This window comes from Solanum dulcamara, chromosome 5, assembly GCF_947179165.1.
Source record: "Solanum dulcamara chromosome 5, daSolDulc1.2, whole genome shotgun sequence".
NCBI lineage: Eukaryota > Viridiplantae > Streptophyta > Magnoliopsida > Solanales > Solanaceae > Solanum > Solanum dulcamara.
This window is the reverse complement of record NC_077241.1, coordinates 17,040,731-17,064,729: the sequence shown is the minus strand read 5'-3', so window position 1 is coordinate 17,064,729 and position 23,999 is coordinate 17,040,731. Positions and strand designations below refer to the sequence as shown.

The 23,999-nt window shown below is 35.2% G+C and overlaps 1 protein-coding gene across 1 annotated transcript; it reads right to left on the bottom strand.

Annotated features, from left to right (window-relative positions):
• Positions 1–2,346: 2,346 nt before the first annotated feature.
• Positions 2,347–5,229, bottom strand: LOC129890825 (premnaspirodiene oxygenase-like). The gene is made up of 3 exons (XM_055966298.1): positions 4,244–5,229; positions 3,402–3,684; positions 2,347–3,046 (listed from the first exon to the last, which is right to left on the bottom strand). The coding sequence occupies exons 1-3, from the start codon at positions 5,129–5,131 to the stop codon at positions 2,706–2,708; spliced, it is 1,512 nt and encodes a 503-aa protein (XP_055822273.1). The 5' UTR covers positions 5,132–5,229; the 3' UTR covers positions 2,347–2,705.
• Positions 5,230–23,999: the final 18,770 nt, after the last annotated feature.

Sequence of the window (23,999 nt, the reverse complement as noted above, 5' to 3'; positions counted from 1 at the left end):
GATATTGTTAATGGAGCATTCGGGTAACTTGAGATCTTGTCTTGACGCCTATATGCAGTTCATTAGAGGCTTCAGAGACGATATATACGAGTTGGTTGAATTACAGTCCTAGTTGTTTTACAAACATGCATATTATTCAAATTTCATATTTTCCTCTAACTATAAAGTTATTGAGTTCATTTTTCTAAGTTATTGCATGCTCATCTTTTAAAAGCTTCTGCATTAGTGAATATCCAGTCTTATAGTATGCTAGACCAAGGATTCTCTCAGACAATAATGGTTCCAAGTGTCGGATATGTCCAGGATGTAGACTCCAATCGTGACAAGAAAATTTCTCTATCACAACATAAAAAATCTTTGTTGATAATCATTTTGAGTGACTTCATCTTCTTCCCAAACGATACGATGTTCTCCATGAAAAAAATGTATTTGTTTTACTGGCACAATTTAGAGTGCTGTAGATATTGAATTTAGTGTAGAAGCATATATAGTTCATAGTTTTGGGTGGTGGTGTAGTTTCTAATGAGGTTGTTTGTTGAACAACCTCCACCGATGGAGGTTGTACAATGGCCTTAGTATCCATAATTCCGGCGATGGTAGGCACATTTAGAGTTTTTTTGGGTATAGGCTAGAGAGCGTTTTTTCAAATTGATTGCATTTTGCTTTGAAAATACTCCTGGCAACTGGTTTAGCACATGATATATTTTAATTTATTGTTATCTTAGACTCAATTTCAAGTTTTGGGAGCAAGATTCAAGCTATCTACAGAATTAGAAGAGAATATCGGAAGCATCTAATGAGAAATTCTTAATTTTTTTTTTTAATTTATGATCTTTAATTCTCTTTTTTTTGTATTGAATATTCTTCATGTATGTAGTTAAATTTCATATTTTCATACTATTTAGTAGAGATACTAATAGCTAGGGTTTTGATTCAACTCTTGTTGATTTTGTTTTGATTATTTATTACAATTTTTGAAACGATCTCTTGTTTATTTGATTAATCTTGCTTTGTATTGATTCCTAAGGAAGTAGCTAACCTAAGTTCCCCAATTCCCTTTAATTAAACTCGACAGAGAAAATTAAGGTGGACTTAGATTAATTAACATCGTTTGGGCTTTACACCTCATCGAATAGATTTAACCTATAGATATGAAGAATATAATTTAACTTTACCCAAAAACCAAAATGTGTTAAATGTTTCTTAGTTTGATTTAAGAGAACTAGCTAAGTTAGACTTGCTAAATAGTCGAGATATATAAGTGAGTAATTGAGATTAGGCTAATCACTAGACCTATTATTAATTAGTGGTAAATAATTATTCGTAATAGAGTGTTCTTGATGTTAATCATTTCCCTATTTTATATATTTCTTGTTTTCCTTTGCTTGTGAGGTCCTTGATCATTTCCTAGCTTTCTAGGTTAATTTATATTTTCGCATTAGTTATAATTTTCTCAAAAACTCATAATATTATCAAGTGTTTGTCTTAGTGTAGTTTGTGATAATTTTTAGCTGATTTGATGGCCTATATATTATTCTTTGTGGAATTTGACTCCAGATTCATAATTGGGTAAATTATATTGCATATGATCGTACTTTCTTTTTGAGGAATGGATTTGAACATTATCAAAATACAGTGTACATAACACAAGGGTGTGTTTGGTATGGATGAGAAAATGTTTTTCAATTTTTCTATGTTTGGTTGATTAAAATATTTGGAAAATATTTTTTCTAGAAAAACACCAAGCTCCTTAAAAATGAGAAAAATGACTTTTCTAAGGGAAGAAGGAAAAACAAGTTGTATTAGTGACATATCAAGTTTATTGTCTTCTGCTCACCCACTTGATCTCCCAACCCTCACCCCTTCACCATCTCACCCCACCCCCCACCCCCCGAACTCCCACTCCCCATTTCTACCCGCCTCCATAATAATTCGCTAGATAACAATATAAATATTCCTAGGTTAACATTTTCTAGAAAATAATTTTTTCATCTAAAACATTTTCCTTCCTACAAACATCAATTTTTTTTCGATGGAAAAATGAAATAATACTAGAGTCGTATTTACTCTGCAACAAACTTAAGACAAGCTGTTGCACCAATTTGATGTGAAGAACACCTTTCTTCATGAAGACCTTGAGGAGTCGGTTTACACGAATAATACCACTAAGGTATACTTCATCTTCTAAGACCAAAATGGCGTGCAAGCCGCAACGTACTTTATATGGGCTAAAACAATCTCATCAATCATGGTTTGGTCGATTTAGCTTGGCTATGAAGAAGTATGGCTTCCAACAAAGTAATTTAGGTTACACTTTATTCGTAAAACACAGTTTAGCAAAAGTACTGACAATGCTAATCATATACGTAGATGACATGATTATTACCGGGAATGATTTTTTGAAGAAATTTCTAAACTCCAAAGCCAAATGGCGACTAAATTTGAGATGAACAACCCGGAGGACTCAAATATTTTCTAGGAATTGAAGTAGAAAGATCACAACAGGGCAATTTTCTTTCTCAAAGGAAACACTTGCTAGATTTGTTATCTGAAACAAGATTATTACATTGCAAGCCAGCTGATACTTTTATTGTACATAATCGTAAGTTGGAAGAGCAGATCAGGTACCAATCAACAAAGCAAGGTACCAACAATTAGTTGGAAAATTGATTTTCCTATCCTAAATTTTGTCTTAAAAACATGATTCAACGTGCATCTTGTTGAACAAATGGAGAGGCAATCAAGTACAAGCTGTTTCTCCTTCCTGCAACATTACCAAAGTTCAGAGTCATATCCAGTTGTTGAGGACTAACTCCATTCACAAGTTTCCATTCAAAATGGTGAAGTAACTGAGCTAGACATAACTCCATGCTTGTCATACTAAAGTTTATGCCTGGACAAATCTTTCTACCAGCTCCAAATGGTATGAATTGAAAATGATTTCCACTAACATCAATTGGACTTTCATTGAATCTCTCTGGCTCAAATTTCTCAGGTTCTGCCCAATATTCTGAATCCCTTCCAAGTGCCCACATATTCACAATACCTATAAATGTTAAGTGCACACATAGTAACGAATTAGTTGAGTTCCTCATGATTAAACCAAAAAAATATGCATCCTCTATGTCAAATTATCTATCCTGATGTAATTCTATTTTATACGTTCTTCAAGAAACATTAATTAGGATGAGATTTTAACTATTTTATCCTTCATTTGTATTTGAATAACATTAACATCACCTTAAAATTGAGTTGTTTCATAGTCTTCAACAGATTACTAGGATAAAATGAGAAAAATAATAATTGTGTCTTGAATTTTTAAAACGATAAATAATTTGAGATAACTATTTTTAAAATCACAATAGATAATTTGAAGCAGAGGGAGTATACGAGCATGTTACCTATTGTCTTATTCGGTATAGTGTATCCATTAATCTCGCATTGTTGTCTGGATTCTCTTGGGATTGATAAGGGCCCTGGAGGGTGAAATCTTAGAGTTTCTTTAATAACCATTTTTAAGTATTTTAGTTTTTTAAGATCACTTTGATCAATTGTTGTCTTTCCATTGAAGACTTCTCTAACTTCAGTTTGTGCCTTTTCCATCATGCTTGGATTCTTCATCAGTTCTGACATAGCCCATTCTAGTACTGTAGATGATGTTGCAGTTCCAGCCACAAACATGTCCTGCATATAAATTCAACACATACATAATCCAACTTTTACTTTGTTATATTAGAGTCATAAATTAATTTTTGTAACATAAAAATAACTCAAAAATGCCTCATGAATATTATGTTAGGTGAGTTGTTAAATTCATAAGTATTATAGGGTGTATAACTAATACATAACAAATTATAGTATTACTAAAACAGTAGTTATTAATATGTAGATAAACATGATTAAAGACAAAATTAACCGTAATACGCCAAACCAAACAGTAGATAAAAAATAATTTCAGCTAAATTCAACATAACTAATCTCAACATTACTAAGTACTCTATTCAATATTATTCTTATAATCTATCAAACAACCCCTTATGTTTCTTGGACAAAATTCAGTATTTCTTGGCGCTATTTTATTTTCAATGATATATAGGCACCATTGAGTTATTTTTTATTACTAATTATCGTTATGACGTTTATTAAGCTAATTTAATCTAGATCCTAAAAAATTATATTTTACAAGTGTCACTAGAAAAAGTTTAATAAAGAGGAGCCAAATCTGAAAGATTCATGCCCTTACCAGTATTATGGCTTTGATATTATTTCTTGTGATAGGAATATGAAAATCGTGGCTGTTTTGAAGTCTCAGAAGAACGTCCACAAGGTCTTCGCCCATAGGCTCTGTAGCTAATTGCTCTGTTTCATGTTCATTGATGATTCTTTCGAGTACAGGATCCAATCTGCGATGCATTTGAAGTAATTTTCTCTTTGCCCCACTAATAAAATGAAGGAATTTTAAGGAAGGGAACAAATCCACAACATTAAAAACTCCAGCAAAAGATGCAACTTGTTTCATTAGCATAATCACCGACTCTTGATCCTTGCAAGTCCTCCCAATTGAAGCTCTACAAATTATTGCACTTGTTGATAAATACATCTTTTCACTAAGATTAATTGGTGTTCCAGCCGTGGCCTTAATTGAACTAACAAGAAGAGAAGTTTCATCAACCATCATAGGGAAAAATGATGTTACATTTTTGGTACTAAGAAGTTCCATTACACAAATCTTTCTTATTTGTTTCGAGTAATCACCATACGGAGAAAAAGCAATGTCCTGACAATTGTAAAAGATTATTTTTGCGACGCTAAGTTGTGGCCTATTAGCAAAGGTGAGGTCGTGAGTTTTCATCATTTCTTTAGCGAATTGAGGCGATGAAACGACTATTGCTGAACGTTCACCGAGCTTAAGGTGCATGAGAGGACCATGTTTGGTTGCTAAATTTGCTAGAGAGATGTGGGGTAAGGTACCCATGTGATGAAGGTTTCCTATAAATGGCAACTTCCATGGACTTGGAGGCAATTTATGGTTGGGTTTTGAACTTTTGTAATGCTTGATTATAAGTATGAAAAGTATGGGTAAGAGGAGGAGAAAGGAAGTAGTAAATAAGATTGAAACCTGGATGTCCATGGCTAATTATAAAATGTGATGGTGTTTTGAAATGATTGATAATTGCTCTACTATATTTATAAGCTTAGTAAAGAGGAGCAAGAGATATAAACTGAAAGGATGGTGAAATTAGAAAGTAGACTAGTTTGAGTGGCACGAAATGAACATCAGTGCAACAAAGAGGTAGACTTTAAACAACGTAGTTTGACTGCCATCGTAGATTCGGTTTGAATGAGTGATAACGCTTGTTGGAAAATTTTATGGTTGTTATAGTAATATGATATTGTATAAATTAGTTTAATAATTTTGTGCACCAAAAATAATTAATTTATTTTTTAAGCAATTTAACTTTAGAAATATAAAAAGGTAAATCATCTAAATGTACAATATTCAAAAAATATTTACCACATAGAGCAACATAATTATTTTAACCATATATAGCAAATTGTTTGAATTAAATTAAGTACGGTCTTTATTCTTCTAAAACTCTCACCCGCTATTTTCTCTTCCCTGTTTCTCTCCAAATTTGCTACACCAATATTCTCTCTAATCTTTTCATCCATAATTTTCTCCAAAATTAGGGCAATACTTAGCTTCATAGCTTCTCAACCACGACTTTCTACAACATTTGTACTCCAATTTTGGAATTAAGTGATGTGTATTCGGTGATTATTGCAGAAGAATGACAAAATTTAGGTGAATGCAGATTTGAATCAGTTGAAGAATTGTGATTTCTGAGTAGAGATTTGTGACTACTTAAAGGTTTGAATGGTTGAATGTTTAATTGTTTGAAGGTTTGAATTAGATTGCATACCTAATTCATTAGCGATACACGATTTGTATTCAGTTGTGATTCAATATGAAAGTTTATTTTTGTTTCTACGTTTATCACAATTACTTGTTTACTTGTTTAATGTGTGTGTAATACAATTTTTGTTCAAGTTTAATTCATTTTTTTGGCCTACATATCACTGAAGGTTGGTTTCATTAGATACAAATTTCATTCATGTCTAATTCTCTTCTAATTCAAGTTTAATGTGTATATAATACGTTTGTTGTTCAAGTTTAATTCATTTTTGTGGCCTACAGATCATTGAAGGTTGGTTTTGTTAGCTACATATTTCATTCGTGTCTAATTCTCTTTTAATTCAAGTTTAATGTGTGTGTAATACCTTTTGTTATTCAAGTTTAATTCATTTATGTAGCCCACAGATCACTGAAGGCTGGTTTCATTAGTACAAGTTTTATTCGTATCTAATTCTCTTCTAATTCAAATTTAATATGTGTGTAATACATTTATTGTTCAAGTTTAATTATTTTTATGGCCTACAGACCACTAAAGGCTGGTTTTATTAGCTACATGTTTCGTTCGTGTCTAATTCTCTAATTCTCTTCTAATTCAACAAAAAAATATGCAGGAGAAAAACATGGCTAATCTGGCTGTGCTGCTTTACTTCAATGGCCAATGGAATTCTAGCAACAAGTATATTAATTACTTGGCAAATGGTGTATTGATAAATACCGATTCAACATTTGCTAGCCTCATTTTTGTGATTGTTGCTCAATTGTCAATAGACACATCAACAAGTAAAGTTGAAATCAGATATAAAATTGATGAAAGGTCTCCTCCAATTCAAATTCATAACGATATGAGAGTAAAAGTGTATATTGAAACCAAAAAGGAACATAGAGATATGTCAAAATACCTTTTATGTGTCACAACAACTGAATCGGTCAACTTGGAGAGTGATTCCACCTTAATTCCACTATTATGTTCAGACACTTCAGAAGATATGAGGATTACACACAATTCATACTTTTCTAATGCATTTAGTGGTATCGGTGCTGCGCTAGAGTTAATTGATTTTGGATCATGTGAGAAAGTTGATGAGCAAGAAGAAATACAGCCAGACATCATTATTAACCCCAATCAAATTTTTTTTTGAGAAAGATCAAGTTTACAAAAATAAATATGTCCTTACCAGTGCACTAAAAAGACATTCCATTCTTAAACACTTCGAATTCAAGACATTGAGATCAAGCTCAACATGGTAAGACTCAAATTCAAGTTAGTTTATACTATTGATTGTCTATTAATAATTTTTTTCAATAGCTATTCAATACAATACCTTAAATAAAACTGTAGTTGGAATTTACGCGCTTCAAGCATGAATAAATCTCAAATGTTCGCTATTAGAGATTTTCAAAGCAAACACACGTGTTTGTTGCTACATAATTCATTATCGGAAAGACAAGCAATAAAGACAGTTGTTGGGAGTATTATTGTTGCCAAATGTATTGATCCAGATGCCAACTACACACCAAGAGATATACAAAATGACATGTTATAGGAATATGGTGTGCGGCTGCTTGGAGAGCTAAAGAAAAAGCTCTTGAATTAGTCCGAGGTGATCCAACTCAATCATATGCAAAGTTGCCAAGCTACTTTCACATACTAGAGGCAACTTATCCTAGTTCTTATTTAAGATTGCACAAATTAGAGGATGACCATTTCCTATATGCATTTGTAGCTCTGTTTACATCGATAAAAGGATGAGAGTATTGTAGACCAATTGTAGTTGTTGATGGAACTTTTCTAAAAGGACCATACAAAGGGACAATGCTAACAGCTAATACCTTAGATGTAGTAGGTGAGACTTTTCGAATACAATACTAATGCATTGTAACTCACTGCATTCTCTTCTCAAGGAAATAGACACATCTGTAATGCTGTGTTCCAAGCTTCTTTTTATTGTTATGGAACATTCAGTTTTATATGCTATGCAGTTATTGCTGTCTTACTAAATTGCAATAGACATTCCTTCATCCTCCTTGCCTCTGCTTATTATCTAAGTTATCTATTTGATGCCCCCATTAAGGCATTAATTTTGTAATGCCTAATAGGGAACTGGAGCATAGTTCTTTATATTCTAGGGTAGGAGGTGTTGCAGGCAGATGTCCAATACAGGCTTTCTTGAACTAGTAGAAACTGGTGATCTCCTTACTATAGCTGCTAAAGAAACACACTATAATTTTGTTAATGATGGAGACCAAAGAGGAAGAAATGCCTTATAAGCCAATCGACCAAATAGAGTCTTGGAAACCTCAAATCAGGAGGAAAAAGATTGATCAGTTGCATAGTTTGAAATTGAATGATTTGCCATCTCTTCTTGTGGAGAAATGCATGTTGTCCATTTCTCTAGTCGCATTATGAAGTCCAAAGTACCATACTAGCTACGCACTCTGCATGAACCAACATATATTTAGGTTGATGAATTATGAGAAGCATAACATTTTCTTGCTCTCATGTCTACTTCTATAAATGAAATTCTAATTTGTATTAAAAGTCTACACAATGTATTAAAAGTGTATTACACATGAAATAAAAATATATTAAACATTATACCTGATGCAGGGAGTATACTGCCGCTTGATTATTCCATTGTTGATTCAGAGAATGATGCATCTTAGAGGTGTTTTTTTGAACAATTCAGAGAGGCATTTGGTCAAAGATCAGAGATGTGTATCGTTTAGGATAGGCATGCAAGCATTATTAAGGCAACTTCAACTTTCTATGATAAAATACCTCATTTCGTGTGTATATGTCACTTATTGCAAAATATAATGAAAAACTTCAGAAAGAGTCAGTAACAGGTAACGGAATTGTTCTAATCTATGGCAAAAACATACACCACGTAGACTTTAATCAACATATGGAACTTGTTGAGAAGATAGACAAGAGGATTAAAGACTACTTGCTGAACATTGGATAACAAATGGTCACGTGTTCATGCTCAAGTAAATAGGACTTGGATGATGACATCAAACATTGCAGAATCAGTCAATTCAAGAACAAGACATGCCAAAGTTCTTACAGTCTTACACCTCCTAGAATTCATGAGACAACTTGTTTAAAAATGAAATAACAATAACAGGTCAAAGGTAATATTTTCAGAATTTTACCTTGAGAAAAAGTATGAAAAAATTCTACAACGTAATAAAACTGCATCGGAGAAATTAAGAGTATGGTATCTGTAAATTTCTTTTTGCTAATATTTTTTCTTTTGATTCACATGTAACATTTCTCTTACTTATATTTCTTCTTATTTTTCATAGGTTAGAGAGACAAATAAATATGTATATACAGTACTTGATGGCATTACTCGATTCACGATATGTCCTCAACAACGTACATGCACATGTGGGAGATTTCAATTGGATGAGCTTCCATGTCCACATGCTTTGGCTATTTTAACAACAAAACACATTGGTTATGAAAAATATTGCTCTAATTACTACATAAGAGGGAATTTATTGTGTACATACCAGTTTTACTTGAATTCCCTCCCTGATGAAAGCACCTGGAATATACCAACACACGTTCTTGAAGAGGTTGTACTACCACCACTTGGAAAAAGACCTCTTGGGAGGCCAAAATATAAAGGACACACGCAATTAAGAGATGATGGATTCAAAAAATCAAAAATAACATGCAGCAATTGTGGACAACAAGGTCACAACAGGAAGACTTGCAAGAATGTTAGGCCTTTGGATTAAGAATAAAGAATGACATTTGAAATAAAGAATAAACTCTGTTTGTTTTAGGTCATTAGTTTGCTACAAGAATTCATTTTCTAGTTCAAGTTTAATTCATTTTTGTAACGACCCATTAAGTCGTTTTGAGAACTAGAACTTTTTATTTCATAAAAAACTCACCCCGTAAATTTTTAATGGGTATTTTGGACTATTCGATTACCATGGTTATTTAGTTAAGGGGTAAATTTAAATTATTAATTTAATTAGTGGACTAAATTGATAATTTAGTTAATATGTTATACCACTTATCCATATTTATTAAAATAAGTTGTGGAATTTAACTATTATTTATTTATTGGTTCATAATTAATTACCCTAATTTGTAAAAGAAAAGAAACGAAGGAAGAGACAGAAATATAAAAAAAAGAAGAAGAAGAGAACGCCGACTGCATCAGGCTACATCAGGTACCTATGAAATCTATATAATATGTATATGGTAGAGGTCACTTTAGTGTAAATAGTACTACAGTTCCATACATTAGAAAGAAGGAAAAAATTGATTCAGCAAATAGTTGTTATTTTGTTTTATTGCTGTTTATACAATTGATTAGTTTAATAGTTAGAAGGAAAGCAATTGGAAATTTCAAAGGTAAGCATTGTGAGGAAATTATTAACTATTCATTAGAGGTTATATATTATTATTTATATATGATGTAATTGCAGGAGGCATGATGCTGGGTTCTTAATTAAAGTATAATGTTAGTTTCTTATACAGTAACATTACGACCAATGGTAAAATGTGGCTTCGATCTTTATTTCCATATAATTATTGTATGATAATTTAAGTTTTGATGTATTGAGATAGATAATTAAATATTAGGTGTATGATATTACTTAAATACCATTAGAGTTATGATATTTGAAGAATTAAGACTTAACCCTAGGCTTGAGTTTTAGGAAACTGATTTTAGAGTTGAGTTTGTCGTGAAGTCTAGGTAAAACATATAAATAATATTGGTTTCTACGGACTAGTTTATTTATAAATATTATATATTTGATAGATTGGAAACGGTCTGAGGCATTGAAGAAATGAAAGACATTGGTGGATTAGCTTGCTTTACTTTGGATCTTTGATTGAGGTAGGTTATGGTTTTATTCTATATCATAGATAGACTCTTAATAGTGATTGATATTCATTGAGTAATATGTGTGAGGTTTACTACGCATTTAATTATTGTGGTTTGGATGGTTGATATATTATTGTGATTGGTCTAAAATCCCGAGGCCATGAAATCCATAATGTTGAGCTTGCCCTATCAAAAATGGTGTCTTGAATAAAGAGGGCTTGATGAAATATTGTTAATGAAGTGGAATGTAATCATAAGGAATGATAAATTAATTATATTTGGATCGGGTGTCACATTCCGACACGGTATATTTGAATCGGGTGTCACGTTCCAACACGGTATATTTGGATCGGGTGTCACATTCCGGCACGATAATATTAAAGGGAAATAAATTAAAATTACTTAATACTACCCAATCTCCAAAAACTCATATTTCAAAAGAGTGTGATGTGGAGGCTTGAGTCCTTATGTGTGATCTTGATATTATTGACTGGTTATGTAATTGTTCATTGGTTGCTACCTGTTAAGTGTTGTTGTTGATTTTCCACTATTATTTTATGTATATTAATTTCTATTTTTAGTCGGCCGATGATACCTACTCAGTACATGTTGTCCTGTACTGACCCCTACTTGTATCTTTTCTTGTTTTATTTTGTGGAGTGCAGCGAGTGTTCCACAGACTTCGACTCGACCTCAGCTCTAGTCAGTCTCAAGATCATCGAATTTCAGGGTGAGCTATCCTTCTAGCTCGTGATGGATTCTCTCGGTTATGGCATAATGTCTTTAGTTTTCGGACACATTTTGTTATTTGTTCATTTTGGTGCTTGATATTTCCAGACTTAGTTTTAGAATTTAGATGTCCTTCATGTGATGATTTTCAGATTTTGGGGAACATCAAGTAATATATTTTAGTGGCTTTTGTTATTTCTGACTTTAATAAGATTGAACTTTCGCAGTATTATCGTGATTTATAAGTTGAATCGTTAATGTAAGTTGGAGTTTGTATCGTTGGTTCTCCCACCTAGGAGGTTAAGTGTGGGTGCCACTCACGACCCATTTTGGGTCGTGATAATTTTTTTGGTCTATAGATGACTGAAGGTTTTTTCATTAGCTACAATTTTCATTCCTGTCTAATTCAACTTTAGTGTGTATGTAATTCATTTTTAGTTCAAGTTTAATTTATTTTTGTATTTTTATAGATCACTGAAGGCTTTTTCATTAGCTACACTTTTCATTCGTGTCTAATTCTATTCTAATTCAACTTTCATATGTATATAATTTATTTTTCATTCAAGTTTAATTCATTTTTCATTCAAGTTTAATTTATTTTTCATTCAAGTTTAATTCATAATGCAGGTTTCAGTTTGATAACACTATTGAAACACATCACTGAAGGCTTTTTCGTTAGCTATAATTTTCATTCACGTCTAATTCTCTTCTAATTCAACTTTAGTGTATATGTAATTCATTTTTATGTTTCTATAGATCATTAAATGCTTTTTCATTAGCTATACTTTTCATTCGTTTCTAATTCTATTCTAATTCAACTTTAATATGTATGTAATTTATTTTTCATTCAAGTATAATTCATTTTTCATTCAAGTTTAATTCATAATGCAGGTTTCAGTTTGATAACACTACTGCAACACTTTAACATTAACATAGCTATGTATTGCATTATAAAAAAATAAGAAGATATATTTTACATGAACAAAAAACTATATTAAAAGTGTATTTTACATGAACAAATATTATCTTAAAAAAGATAGAACAAAACAATCTTCAAAACTTAACTAATACATCAGCTATAAACTATTTTTAGACAACATAGTTTTCATAGACATTTTAACTAATATAACTACATTTATTTATTTATGTGGTCTTTCGTCTTCACTTTGAAGGTTAATATTTCGCTTCTTTACTGCATATTCCCATAGTAGAGCCCCAAACCTCTTTCGGAGACTGTCTGCACTTAGTTGTTGATTTGCAATATCTCACTAACTCCGTAAATGCAACCACAAAAACTCCACAGTCCCTACAAAATTTAACATATAAAATTATTATAAAAATACTATTGAGTTTAATAAGACCAATACAAAAGATAGTATTTATTTGATAAATAATTAAACTTACAATGAATCTTCTTGTTGTCTAGGAATCCCCTCAGTTATGAACTTAGATTCAATGAGCTCAAACTCTTTTTTTCCATTGTATTTAGGTGATTTCTTCAATTCAGGACGCTTATCATAGAACTTGACCACACTCAAGTGGTATGATAAAACCGATGAAATCATGACAACAACGTTTTGAGTCAAAAAATTCGCCCCCCTCTAGCCGAAAATGAATCATACACCTTCAAACAACTTTCAACAATATCAAACACAATAAAAATCCAATGATAACCCTCTTTAGTGTTTACTAGAAAGAGAACATAATTCACTTTGTCCCATGGGGTGCTTTCCAACAAACCGCGTCCGCATATATACTCAACAATAGCATCCGAAGCTTTGATTCCAAATTTCTTCTTATTTTCATGAGCTTCATAAAGTTGAAAATAAGATTAAGCAATCTTTGTCTTGAATAGACAATCAGTAGTTGTAAATCAAACATTATTATTGGTTTTATACTTCTCCTTCTTTCTAATATAATAAAAAATGACGTCAAGATGCTGCAAAAGATTAAAAATAATGTCAAGTATCAGATAATACTTCAAATCTGTAGCAAGTGTCAGTCAATTCAGTGAGCTCATTAAAGCTTATCCAGAAAAATGGGAGAAGAAGTTGATTCAGAAAAATGAGAGTGTTCAACTGGAGTTTACATAACTAACCGCATCATTCCATGCTTGACCAGAATGTGCCAATTTGAAAACCATTCTTTTGTTTGTACATTGCAAACACCTAATTCAAATGCTGGCTTGAGGACATTAACAATAGCTGGATACAGTTTCTTTCCCCTTTAAAGCATAAAAAAATAAAATTTTCAATCAGTTAACTCATTTAAACTAAAGAATTTTTTTGACATATAAAACAACAAACATAAATAAATTACCTCTTTTTTGTATCCGTATAAAGCCATGAAGTAAATGAATCTATCAAATCAGATTCATCATCTACTCCGATTACAAGTGAAAAGGGATGTTTTATCTCAAATATTTAACGTGCTACACATAAAGTCCCTCCAGATTTAAAATGCTGTATATAAGGAGATTTAATTGACTTTCCTGGAATTTTTTTTCTTGCACGCTTCTTCGGTGTCGCTTTTTTTTTATTTTCATCAACAGTGACTTTCTTTTTCTTTTTGTTTTCCTCAATAGTGGCTGCCTTTTTCTTTTTGTTTTCCTCAACAGTGGCTTTCTTTCTTAGATATGATGTTTCTGCCTTACGGATCTGGGAAAAATCTTCAACACACAATATGAAGTCATCAAGTGTTTGATGAGTTTTTTGACAACCCTTTACCGCATCGGCATTAGTAGACGCACCACAATCTAGTTCACCTTTGTTAGCTGCACTACTATTAGGTTGCGCCTCAACTGAATTAAGATCAGTAGCCTCTTCTCTTATATACAAAATAAATCTCTTCGTAATGCATTAAGGGAGGAGAAGGTAGAGTAGTTAGAGATCAAAGAAGTTTATTTGAACTTTCAAAATAAAACTAATACCATTTATATCAGCAACAACCTCAGATAAAACTTGTTCAATAGCAATTCCTGCAATATCTTCATCTGTACATAACATGAACAATTTAAACAAAGTTGAATGAAAGTATATGAAATGTGTATTATATTTGTATTAAACCCTTCATTATCAATTTTGCTTTCAGAATTCCCAACAGTAGCAAATTTAACGAAAGCTATAAATACTTGAGATATTTCATGCTGAGTTAATTCTACAACTTGAGTTTCATGCCCTCTTGACACATGTATTGATGCATCAACAAAAGGAGAAAATTGTAACACCCCTAAGTTTTTTTACTAAGATTCGGACCCTTCTTCGCGTGCGTGTAGGATCGAACTCGACTATTGTGAAGTGTATGCATTAGTTAGGATGAGTTCCCAAATAATTAAAGAGCGTTGGAGATGATGTGGGGTCACAAAGGATCCCTAGAACCAAGCTAAGTCCAAAGAATTCATCTTGGCTAAGTTTTAAAATGAGTTCGTATAAGGGGTCGACTTCTAATGACCATATCTTTTGAAATATGACAATATGGGTGGCCCATGACCTATTAAATTAAATATTTTTCTAGTCTTCTTTCCAATGCCACTAAGATTTTAATTTTTGGAGTTCAGAATCGAAAGTTATGATCATCCTAAGATGAACTAGTACTGCAGGAATTTTAGGCCTGGGTTGTAACTGCTGGAAGCCTGGGCTTGGCGCCGTAGTGGCGCGATGCGCCACTATAGCGCTAGGAACCAGCCTCAATAGTTTGGTCCCTGGCGCGGTGCGCCACTATTGGATGTGCAGGGTTTTTAAGCCTATTTTCCAGAACTCAGAAAATTTAGGCTTGGCCCTGTAAGGGCGCGACGCGCCACTATAGCGCAATAAAATAGCCTCAGTAGTTTAGCCCTTGGCGCAATGCGCCACTATCATATGTGTAGGCTTTAAGCCTATATTCGACTTGGCACCGCAGTGGCACGACGCGCCACTATCACACCAGGAGTGTTTTAGCCCATTTTTCCAGATTTTTGAAGAAAGGGCAAATTGGGCATTTCCCAAATTATATATACATTAGCCTTGGGATATTTTGGACCATTATTTTTAGTCCACTCCTCTCTCTAAAAATCCCTAGAAATCCCCTCTCTTCTCCTTCAAATCCTTTTCCAACAAGGATTGCCTTCAAGAACTTTAAGAATTCAAGCTTTCCATTGAAGATCCAACATCAAGATTTCTTCAAAGTCTTCACCAAGGTATGTAAGGATACTCAAAGCATGGTTTGAGTCCACCCATGTGCCCTACACCTTTTTTGAGGTTAAGTGTTCATAAGAATGGAGTTTCTTGATAGACTTATATCCAAATGAGTCTTTTCATCTATTAATTTGATTCTTGTTATGTTGATGTTGTTGAGCCAAGAAATTTCTAAAATCTTTATGTTAGTATGAGTTGATGGATATGATTTATTAGACATACTTTATTGATTTTCTTAACTATGTTGAATATGTTAAATATGTTAATTTTCTTAAATATTTTGCTCATCTTGAATTGTTGATTTAGAAATCTTGGAGTTGTAATGTCCCAAAGAATTGTTAAATGAATAGAGAAACGATTGGATAGGTTTGTATATTGTTACAAATGCATATTTATCTACACATGAAAGATACGATTGAGATTGATCTAATAGTATGATTGGAAGAGGTTTGATTGTGATAGAATTGATAATTTGACAAGGTTCCAAATGAGACTTGTCGATATGATTTGATTGAGTTGATTGAATGGAGTTTTATGAGCATTGAGTCTTGGGAGGAGTATCGAGCACCGAATTGGGTAAGAGTAAGTAATAACTCGAATTCAATAACTACATCGCCAAACGTAGGAGGGGATTGAACCGTTAAAGTCGGATGTTTCCCCAAAATTATTGTCTTGATATTATAGGACTTGGTTGGATTGGATCCATGAGTGTTTGATTCGTTCATACCCTGGCAAAGTATCAACGGACGCGGCAACAACGTCGGTTTGTTGTATTGTCACTGGCTCATAAGTGATGGTTGTCGGATACGATAAACTCCCATAGAGGTCTTGATAGTACTCTGAGTCGGATTGGGTTGAATTGAATGTGATTGGTCCCGTCTAAACCATATTCATGTTTAGGCTTAGGACACTTGATTAAGCTGTTCTTCTTTCTGAGTTGAGATTCCGAGTTGGTTTGATTCTCTCTGATGTTGTTTTATTCAGCTATTTTACATACTCGTACATTCCATGTACTGACGCCATTTGGCATGCATCATGAATTGGCGCACCGTTGAGGATCCACTTACTTCCAACTAGTTGGTGAGTCCTCCTAGTTTTCGGAGGATACTGAGATTATCTTTATAGCTTTGTTTTGTTTTCTTTATTTTGATCATTGGTAGCCATGGACTTGTCATTGAAACCTCCTGGATTGTTGTTAGAGGCTTCATAGACTAGAGTGTGGAAGTGTGGAATTGTCCGTTTGACTAGTTTTATTCTAGTTAGTTATTGATTGGGTATTTGTTTGGCCTTTGGTCCTAAATAATGAATAGTATTCCTATGATTGAGTCTTCCACTGATAGAATGTGATTGAATGAAAGTGTGACTGGACCAAGTGGTTCGCTTGAAGGCCAGAAATGGCTTTCGAGTGCCGACCACATCTAGGATACCCTCCCGGAGCATGACAAATATGGTATCAGAGCACAAAGTTCAAGAGTCGTAGGGAGTCTATTAAGCCGTGTCTAGTAGAGTCTTGCTTATGGGTGTGTTGTGCACCACACTTATAATCATGAGGCTATAAGACATTAGGAATTGTTTCACTTCTTTCATACTCTGAATTCATGCGATAGAGTTAAACTCTATAAAACTTCATTTCTAATTCGTGCGTTTATACGTTATAGACAATGCCTCCTAAACATACTACCAGCCAGAGAAACACTGATAATGCAGAGATGCCACAGTCAGAGGTACGCCCATCGAGGACTAAGGGCCTACCTACAAGGTATGTTGAGGCACCCCAAGTGCCTACTACTTCGCCTGCACCAACCTCAGAGGTAGATTTTCGAGGAGCAATTGCCATGCTCACTCAATTAGTGGTGGCCCGTAATGGTAACCAGACTTCGCCAACTCTTAGCTCTAGTTACCAAGAGCCGTCTGCTGCCATAAGAATTAGAGTTTTCTAATAATGAATCCGCCGGTATTCACGGGTTCTAAGGTTGATGAAGACTCTCAAAATTTTATTAATGAGATGTAGAAGATCCTGAAAGCTATGCATGCTACGAAGATCAAGGGGGTTGATTTGGTGTCTTATCAGCTCAAGGATGTGGCAAACATCTGGTATAACTAGTGGGAATAAAGTAGAGGTGAAGATGTTGAGCCTGCTATGTGGGATGAATTTGAGGAAGCCTTTCTTGACCACTTCTTTCCCAGAGAATTGAGGGAAGCAAAAGTAGAAGAGTTTGTGAATCTGAAACAAGAGGGTATGACCGTTAAGGAGTATAGTCTAAAGTTCATCTAGCTGTCCAGATATGCTCTAGAGATGATTCCAGATATGAGGTCGAAGATGAGGAAATTTGTCTCCGGATTAGGAAGACATGTGAAGAAGGAGTGCAATGCGGCATTGTTAATCTCCGACATATATATTTCAAGATTAATGGTGTATGCTCAACATGTGGAGGATGAGAAGAGGAAAGACAGGGAGGAACATCTGAGCAAGAAGGCAAAATCAGCGGGACATGAGAATGAACCAAGGCAGAACAAGGGCAACAAGTCCTTCTTCCAAAAGAGGCCTTCTAACTATGCCTCATCCACCGCAAGTGCACCTATGCTGCATAACAGGTATGATCGGCAGGGACAAAGTCACCAGAATATCAGATCTCAGGGTTCTCAATCCCAGGCTAGCGTGGGTCAAGGTTCTCAAGGAAAGCCACCATGCGGCAAGTGCGATAAGCTCCACTTGGGAGAGTGTAAAGCGGGAAGGGTTGGTTGTTATAAGTATGGCTAAGTGGGCTATTTTCAGAAGGAGTGTCCAATATGGGGAGACAGAGCCCAGTTTTATACCACCGCACCACTAGCTAGAGGTAATCTGAAGAGCACTACTTCAGGTACAAGTGGAGGTACAAACCGTCTATATGCCATGGGTAGTCGCCAAGATCAGGAGAACTCCCCAAACGTCGTAACGGGTATGATACGAGTCTCTTTTCTTGATTGTTATGTTTTGATGAATCCAGGTGCCATACTATCTTTTGTGACTCCTTACGTGTCTAGTAAATTCAATAAAATTCCTGAATGTCTTCTTGAGCCTTTCAGTGTAGCTATTCCTATCGGTGATTCTGTTTTAGCTGAGAGAGTCTATAGAGATTGCACTGTGTCAATCCATCATAGGGATACCTTGGCCAACGTAGTTGAGTTGGACATGGTTGATTTTGATGTGATCCTTGGCATGGACTGGCTCTATGTCTGTTATGCCTCTATTGATTGTAGGACTCAGATTGTCAAGTTCAAATTCCTGAATGGGGCTTTAATAGAGTGGAAGGGTAGTCTTGTCGTGCCTAAGGGTATGTTTATTTCATACCTTAGGGACAAAAAACTAATCTCAAAAGGGTGTATTTATCACATCGTCCGAGTGAAAGATGACAGTATTGAGCCTCCATCCCTTGATTCGGTCTCGATTGTCAATGAGTTTCCTGAAGTCTTTCCCGAAGATCTACCCGAAGTCCCTCCTAGTAGGGAGATCGACTTTGGGATCGATGTACTTCCTAGTACCCAGCCTATCTCTATCCTTCCATATAGAATAGCTCCTGCTGAGTTGAAAGAACAGTTGAAGGACTTGTTAGATAAGGGATTCATTAGGCCGAGTGTCTCACCATGAGGTGCTCCCATCCTATTCGTGTGAAAAAAAGATGGTTCCCTTAGAATGTGTATCGACTACAGGTAACTAAACAAGGTCACCATAAAGAACAAATACCCTCTCCCCAGAATAGATGATTTATTTGATCAACTTCAGGGTGCCACTTGTTTTTCAAAGATAGACCTAAGATTGGGCTACCATCAATTGAAGGTAAGGGAGTGCGATATACCAAAGACAGCTTTTTAGACCCGTTATGGCCACTTTGAATTCTTAGTTATGTCCTTTGGGTTGACTAATGCCCCTGCAGCTTTCATAGACCTCATGAATCGAGTATTTAAGCCATATCTTGATATGTTTGTGATTGTATTCATAGATGATATTTTGGTTTACTCCAAGGATGAGGAGGATCACGCCTATCATCTTAGAGTCGTCTTGTAAACTTTGAAAGACCAGGTATTGTATGCAAAGTTCTCTAAATGTGAATTTTGGCTTGCATCAGTGGCTTTTCTCGACCACATTATATCTGGAGATGGTATTCAGGTTGATGCTCAGAAGATTGAGGCAGTGAAAAATTGGTCCAGGCCCACATCCCCAATAGATATAAGAAGCTTCTTAGGTTTGGCTGGCTATTATCGAAGGTTTGTTGAGGGATTGTTATCCATATCATCACCATTGACCAAGCTAACCCAAAAGAAGGCTAAGTTCCAATGGTCCGATGCTTGCGAGGAGAGTTTCCAGAAATTGAAGACCAAACTGACCACTGCTCCTATTCTAACCTTGCCCGAGGGAATAGAGGATTTTGTGATCTATTGTGATGCGTCTAGAGTTGGTTTGGGCTGTGTGTTGATGCAGAGGGGAAAAATGATAGCCTATGCTTCAAGACAAATTAAGATTCATGAGAGAAATTACCCAACTCATGACCTTGAGCTGGCAGCTATGGTATTTGCTCTTAAAATTTGGCGCCACTATTTTTATGGAGTGCATGTTGACGTGTTCACCGATCATAAGAGTTTACAATACGTCTTCAACTAGAAGGAACTCAATCTAAGGCAAAGGAGATGGCTTGAGCTACTCAAGGACTATGATATGAGCATCCTCTACCATCCAGGTAAAGCTAATGTTGTTTCTGATGCTCTTAGAAGGTTGTCTATGGGTAGCACTGCCTATGTAGAGGAGGGGAGGAAAGAATTGGCTAAAGAGGTGCATAGACTAGCTCAATTGGGAGTTTATCTTGAAGAGAATAATGAAGGCAGAGTTAATGTTCGGGATGGGTCTACATCCTCACTCATGGCAGAGGTAAAGAAGAAACAAGACCAAGATCCTATCCTTCTCCAATTGAAGGAAGTTGTTCACAAACAAAAGGTGATGGTTTTTACCAAAGGGAGAGATAGTGTGTTGAGGTACCAAAATAGATTGTGTGTCCCAAATGTTGATGATGTGCGAGAAAGGCCAAAGTGCATAGTTCTAGATACTCTATTCATCCTGGCACTATAAAGATGTATCATGACTTGAGAGAAGTTTATTGGTGGAGTGGAATGAAGAGAGATATCACGGAATTTATTTCCAAGTGCCCGAATTGCCAACAGGTTAAAGTTGAGCATCAAAGGTCATGTGGGTTAGCTCAAAATATAGAAATTCCAGAATAGAAGTGGGAGATGATCAATATGGACTTTATTACGGGTTTGCCGAGGTCCCGAAATCAACATAATTCTATTTGGGTGATTGTGGATAAGATGACAAAATCGGCTCACTTCTTGGCAGTTAAGACTATTGACACCACAGATGCCTATGCAAAATTATACATCAAGGAGATCGTCAGATTGCATGGGGTCCCCTTGTCTATCATCTTAGACAGAGGAGCTCAATTCACTTCCCAATTTTGGAGATCCTTTAAGAAGGGACTGGGTTTAAAAGTGAATCTTAGTACGACTTTTCATCCCCAGACAGATGGCCAAGTGGAGCGCACCATCCAGACATTGGAGGATATGTTGATGGCATGCGTACTTGACTTCAAAGGAAATTGGGATGATCACTTACCTCTCATAGAGTTTACATATAATAACAGTTATCACGCGAGTATTCAAATGGCTCCCTATGAAGCTTTGTATGGGAGGAGGTGTAGATCACCAATTGGGTGGTTTGAGGTCGGTGAAGTCGAGTTGATTGAGCCTAATTTTGTCCACCAAGCTATGGATAAGGTGAGAGTTATTCAAGATAGGATAAAGACAGCCCAAAGCCGTCAAAAATCTTACATCGATGTGAGGAGGAGAGACTTAGAGTTTGAGGTGGATGATTAGGTGTACTTGAAAGTATCACCCATGAAGGGCGTCATGAGGTTTGGAAGGAAGGGAAAACTTAGTCCTCGATATATTGGTCCTTACTAGGTTGTGAGGAGGATAGGGAGTGTCGCTTATGAATTAGAGTTACCCTCGGAGCTACCCGCCATTCATCCAGTATTTCACATTTCGATGTTGAAGAAATGCTTGGGCGATCCCTCATTGGTAGTCTCCATTGATAGTATTGGAGTTAAGGATAGCTTGTTCTATGAAAAGGTTCCGGTCCAAATTCTGGATCGCCAAATTCGTAAATTGAGAAATAAAGAGATCGCCTCAGTCAAAGTCTTATAGAGAAATCAATTCATTGAGGAAGCCACATGAGAAGCGGAAGAAGATATGAAAGCTAAATATCCGCATCTATTCGTGCCCATCGATGAGGATGTTGAAGGTAATGCCCATTTTCTAGATTTGAATTCGTATGTGCATTTTGAGTTTGAATAGTAATTTATTTTGAGAATATGATTGGTTGAATGACTGAACTCTGATTGTGATTTGTACCTCAAGTCCATCCTTGGTTTACTTGTCATTCGAGGATGAATGATCCCAAGGGAGAGATAATGTAACATCCCCAAAAATTTTCACTAAGATTCGGACCCTTCTTTGCGTGCGTGTAGGATCGAACTCGACTATTGTGAAGTGTATGCATGAGTTAGGATGAGTTCCCAAATAATTGAAGAGTGTTGGAGGTGATGTGGGGTCACAAAGGATCCCTAGAACTAAGTTAAGTCCAAAGAATTCGTCTTGGCTAAGTTTTAGAATGAGTTTGTATAAAAGGTCGACTTTTAATGACCATATCTTTTGAAATATAAAAATATGGGTGGCCCATGACCTATTAAATTAAAGGTCTTCGAGTCTTCTTTCCAACGCCACCAAGATTGTAATTTTTGGAGTTCGGAATCGAAAGTTATGACCATCCTAAGATGAACTAGTACTGCAGGAATTTCAGGCCTGTGTTGTAACTGCAGGAAGCCTGGGCTTGGCGCCGCAGTGGCGGGATGCGCCACTATAGTGCCAGGAATCAGCCTCAGTAGTTTGGTCCCTGGCGCGGCGGGCCACTATTGGATGTGCAGGGTTTTTAAGCCTATTTTCCAAAACCCAGAAAATTTAGGCTTGGCGTTGTAAGGGAGCGATGCACCACTATAGCGCCATAAAATAGCCTCAGTAGTTTGGCCCTTGGCGTGATGAGCCACTATCAGATGTGCAGGTTTTAAGCCTATATTTGACTTGGCGCCGCAGTGGCGCGATGCACCACTATCGCACCAGGAGTGTTTTAGCCCATTTTTCCAGATTTTTGAAGAAAGGGCAAATTGGGTATTTCCTAAATTATATATACATTAGCCTTGGGACATTTTGGACCATTATTTTTAGTACACTCCTCTCTCTAAAAAGCCCTAGAAGTCCTCTCTCTTCTCCTTCAAATCCTTTTCCAACAAGGATTGCTTTCAAGAACTTCAAGAACTTCAAGAATTCAAGCTTTCCATTGAAGACCCAACATCAAGATTTCTTCAAAGTCTTCACCAAGGTATGTAAGGATACTCAAAGCATGGTTTGAGTCCACCCATGTGCCCTACACCTTTTTTGAGGTTAAGTGTTCATAAGAATGGAGTTTCTTGATAGACTTATATCCAAATGAGTCTTTTCATCTATTAATTTGATTCTTGTTATGTTGATGTTGTTGAGCCAAGAAATTTCTAAAATCTTTATGTTAGTATGAGTTGATGGATATGATTTATTAGACATACTTTATTGATTTTCTTAACTATGTTGAATATGTTAAATATGTTAATTTTCTTAAATATGTTGCTCATCTTGAATTGTTGATTTAGAAATCTTGGAGTTGTGATGTCCCAAAGAATTGTTAAATGAATAGAGGAACGATTGGATAGGTTTGTATATTGTTACAAATGCATATTTAACTACTCATGAAAGATACGATTGAGATTGATTGAATAGTATGATTGGAAGAGGTTTGATTGTGATAGAATTGATGATTTGACAAGGTTCCAAATGAGACTTGTCGATATGATTTGATTGAGTTGATTGGATGGAGTTTTATGAGCATTGAGTGTTGGGAGGAGTATCGAGCACCGAATTGGGTAAGAGTAAGTAATAACTCGAATCCAATAACTACATCGCCTAACATAGGAGGGGATTGAACCGTTAAAGTTGGATGTTTCCCCAAAATTATTGTCCTGACATTATAGGACTTGGTTGGATTGGATCCATGACTTTTTTGAGTAAAATAACTGTTGATGTCTGTTTTAGCAAACAACAAAGAAATATCCTTCAATAATTGTTTGTTGGAATTCATCACAAATTCTTTCATTTGAATAGATTGTAAGTCTATCTTCTCTTCAAGAGCTTTGTGATTTTTATTCGCCT

Coding starts and splice junctions, on each gene's coding strand:
- LOC129890825 (XM_055966298.1), bottom strand. CDS start 5,131: ATGGACATCCAGGTTTCAATCTTATTTACTACTTCCTTTCTCCTCCTC. Junction 3,685..4,243: donor ATATCAAAGCCATAATACTG/GTAAGGGCATGA, acceptor ATTTATATGCAG/GACATGTTTGTGGCTGGAAC. Junction 3,047..3,401: donor TATACCGAATAAGACAATAG/GTAACATGCTCG, acceptor TAACATTTATAG/GTATTGTGAATATGTGGGCA.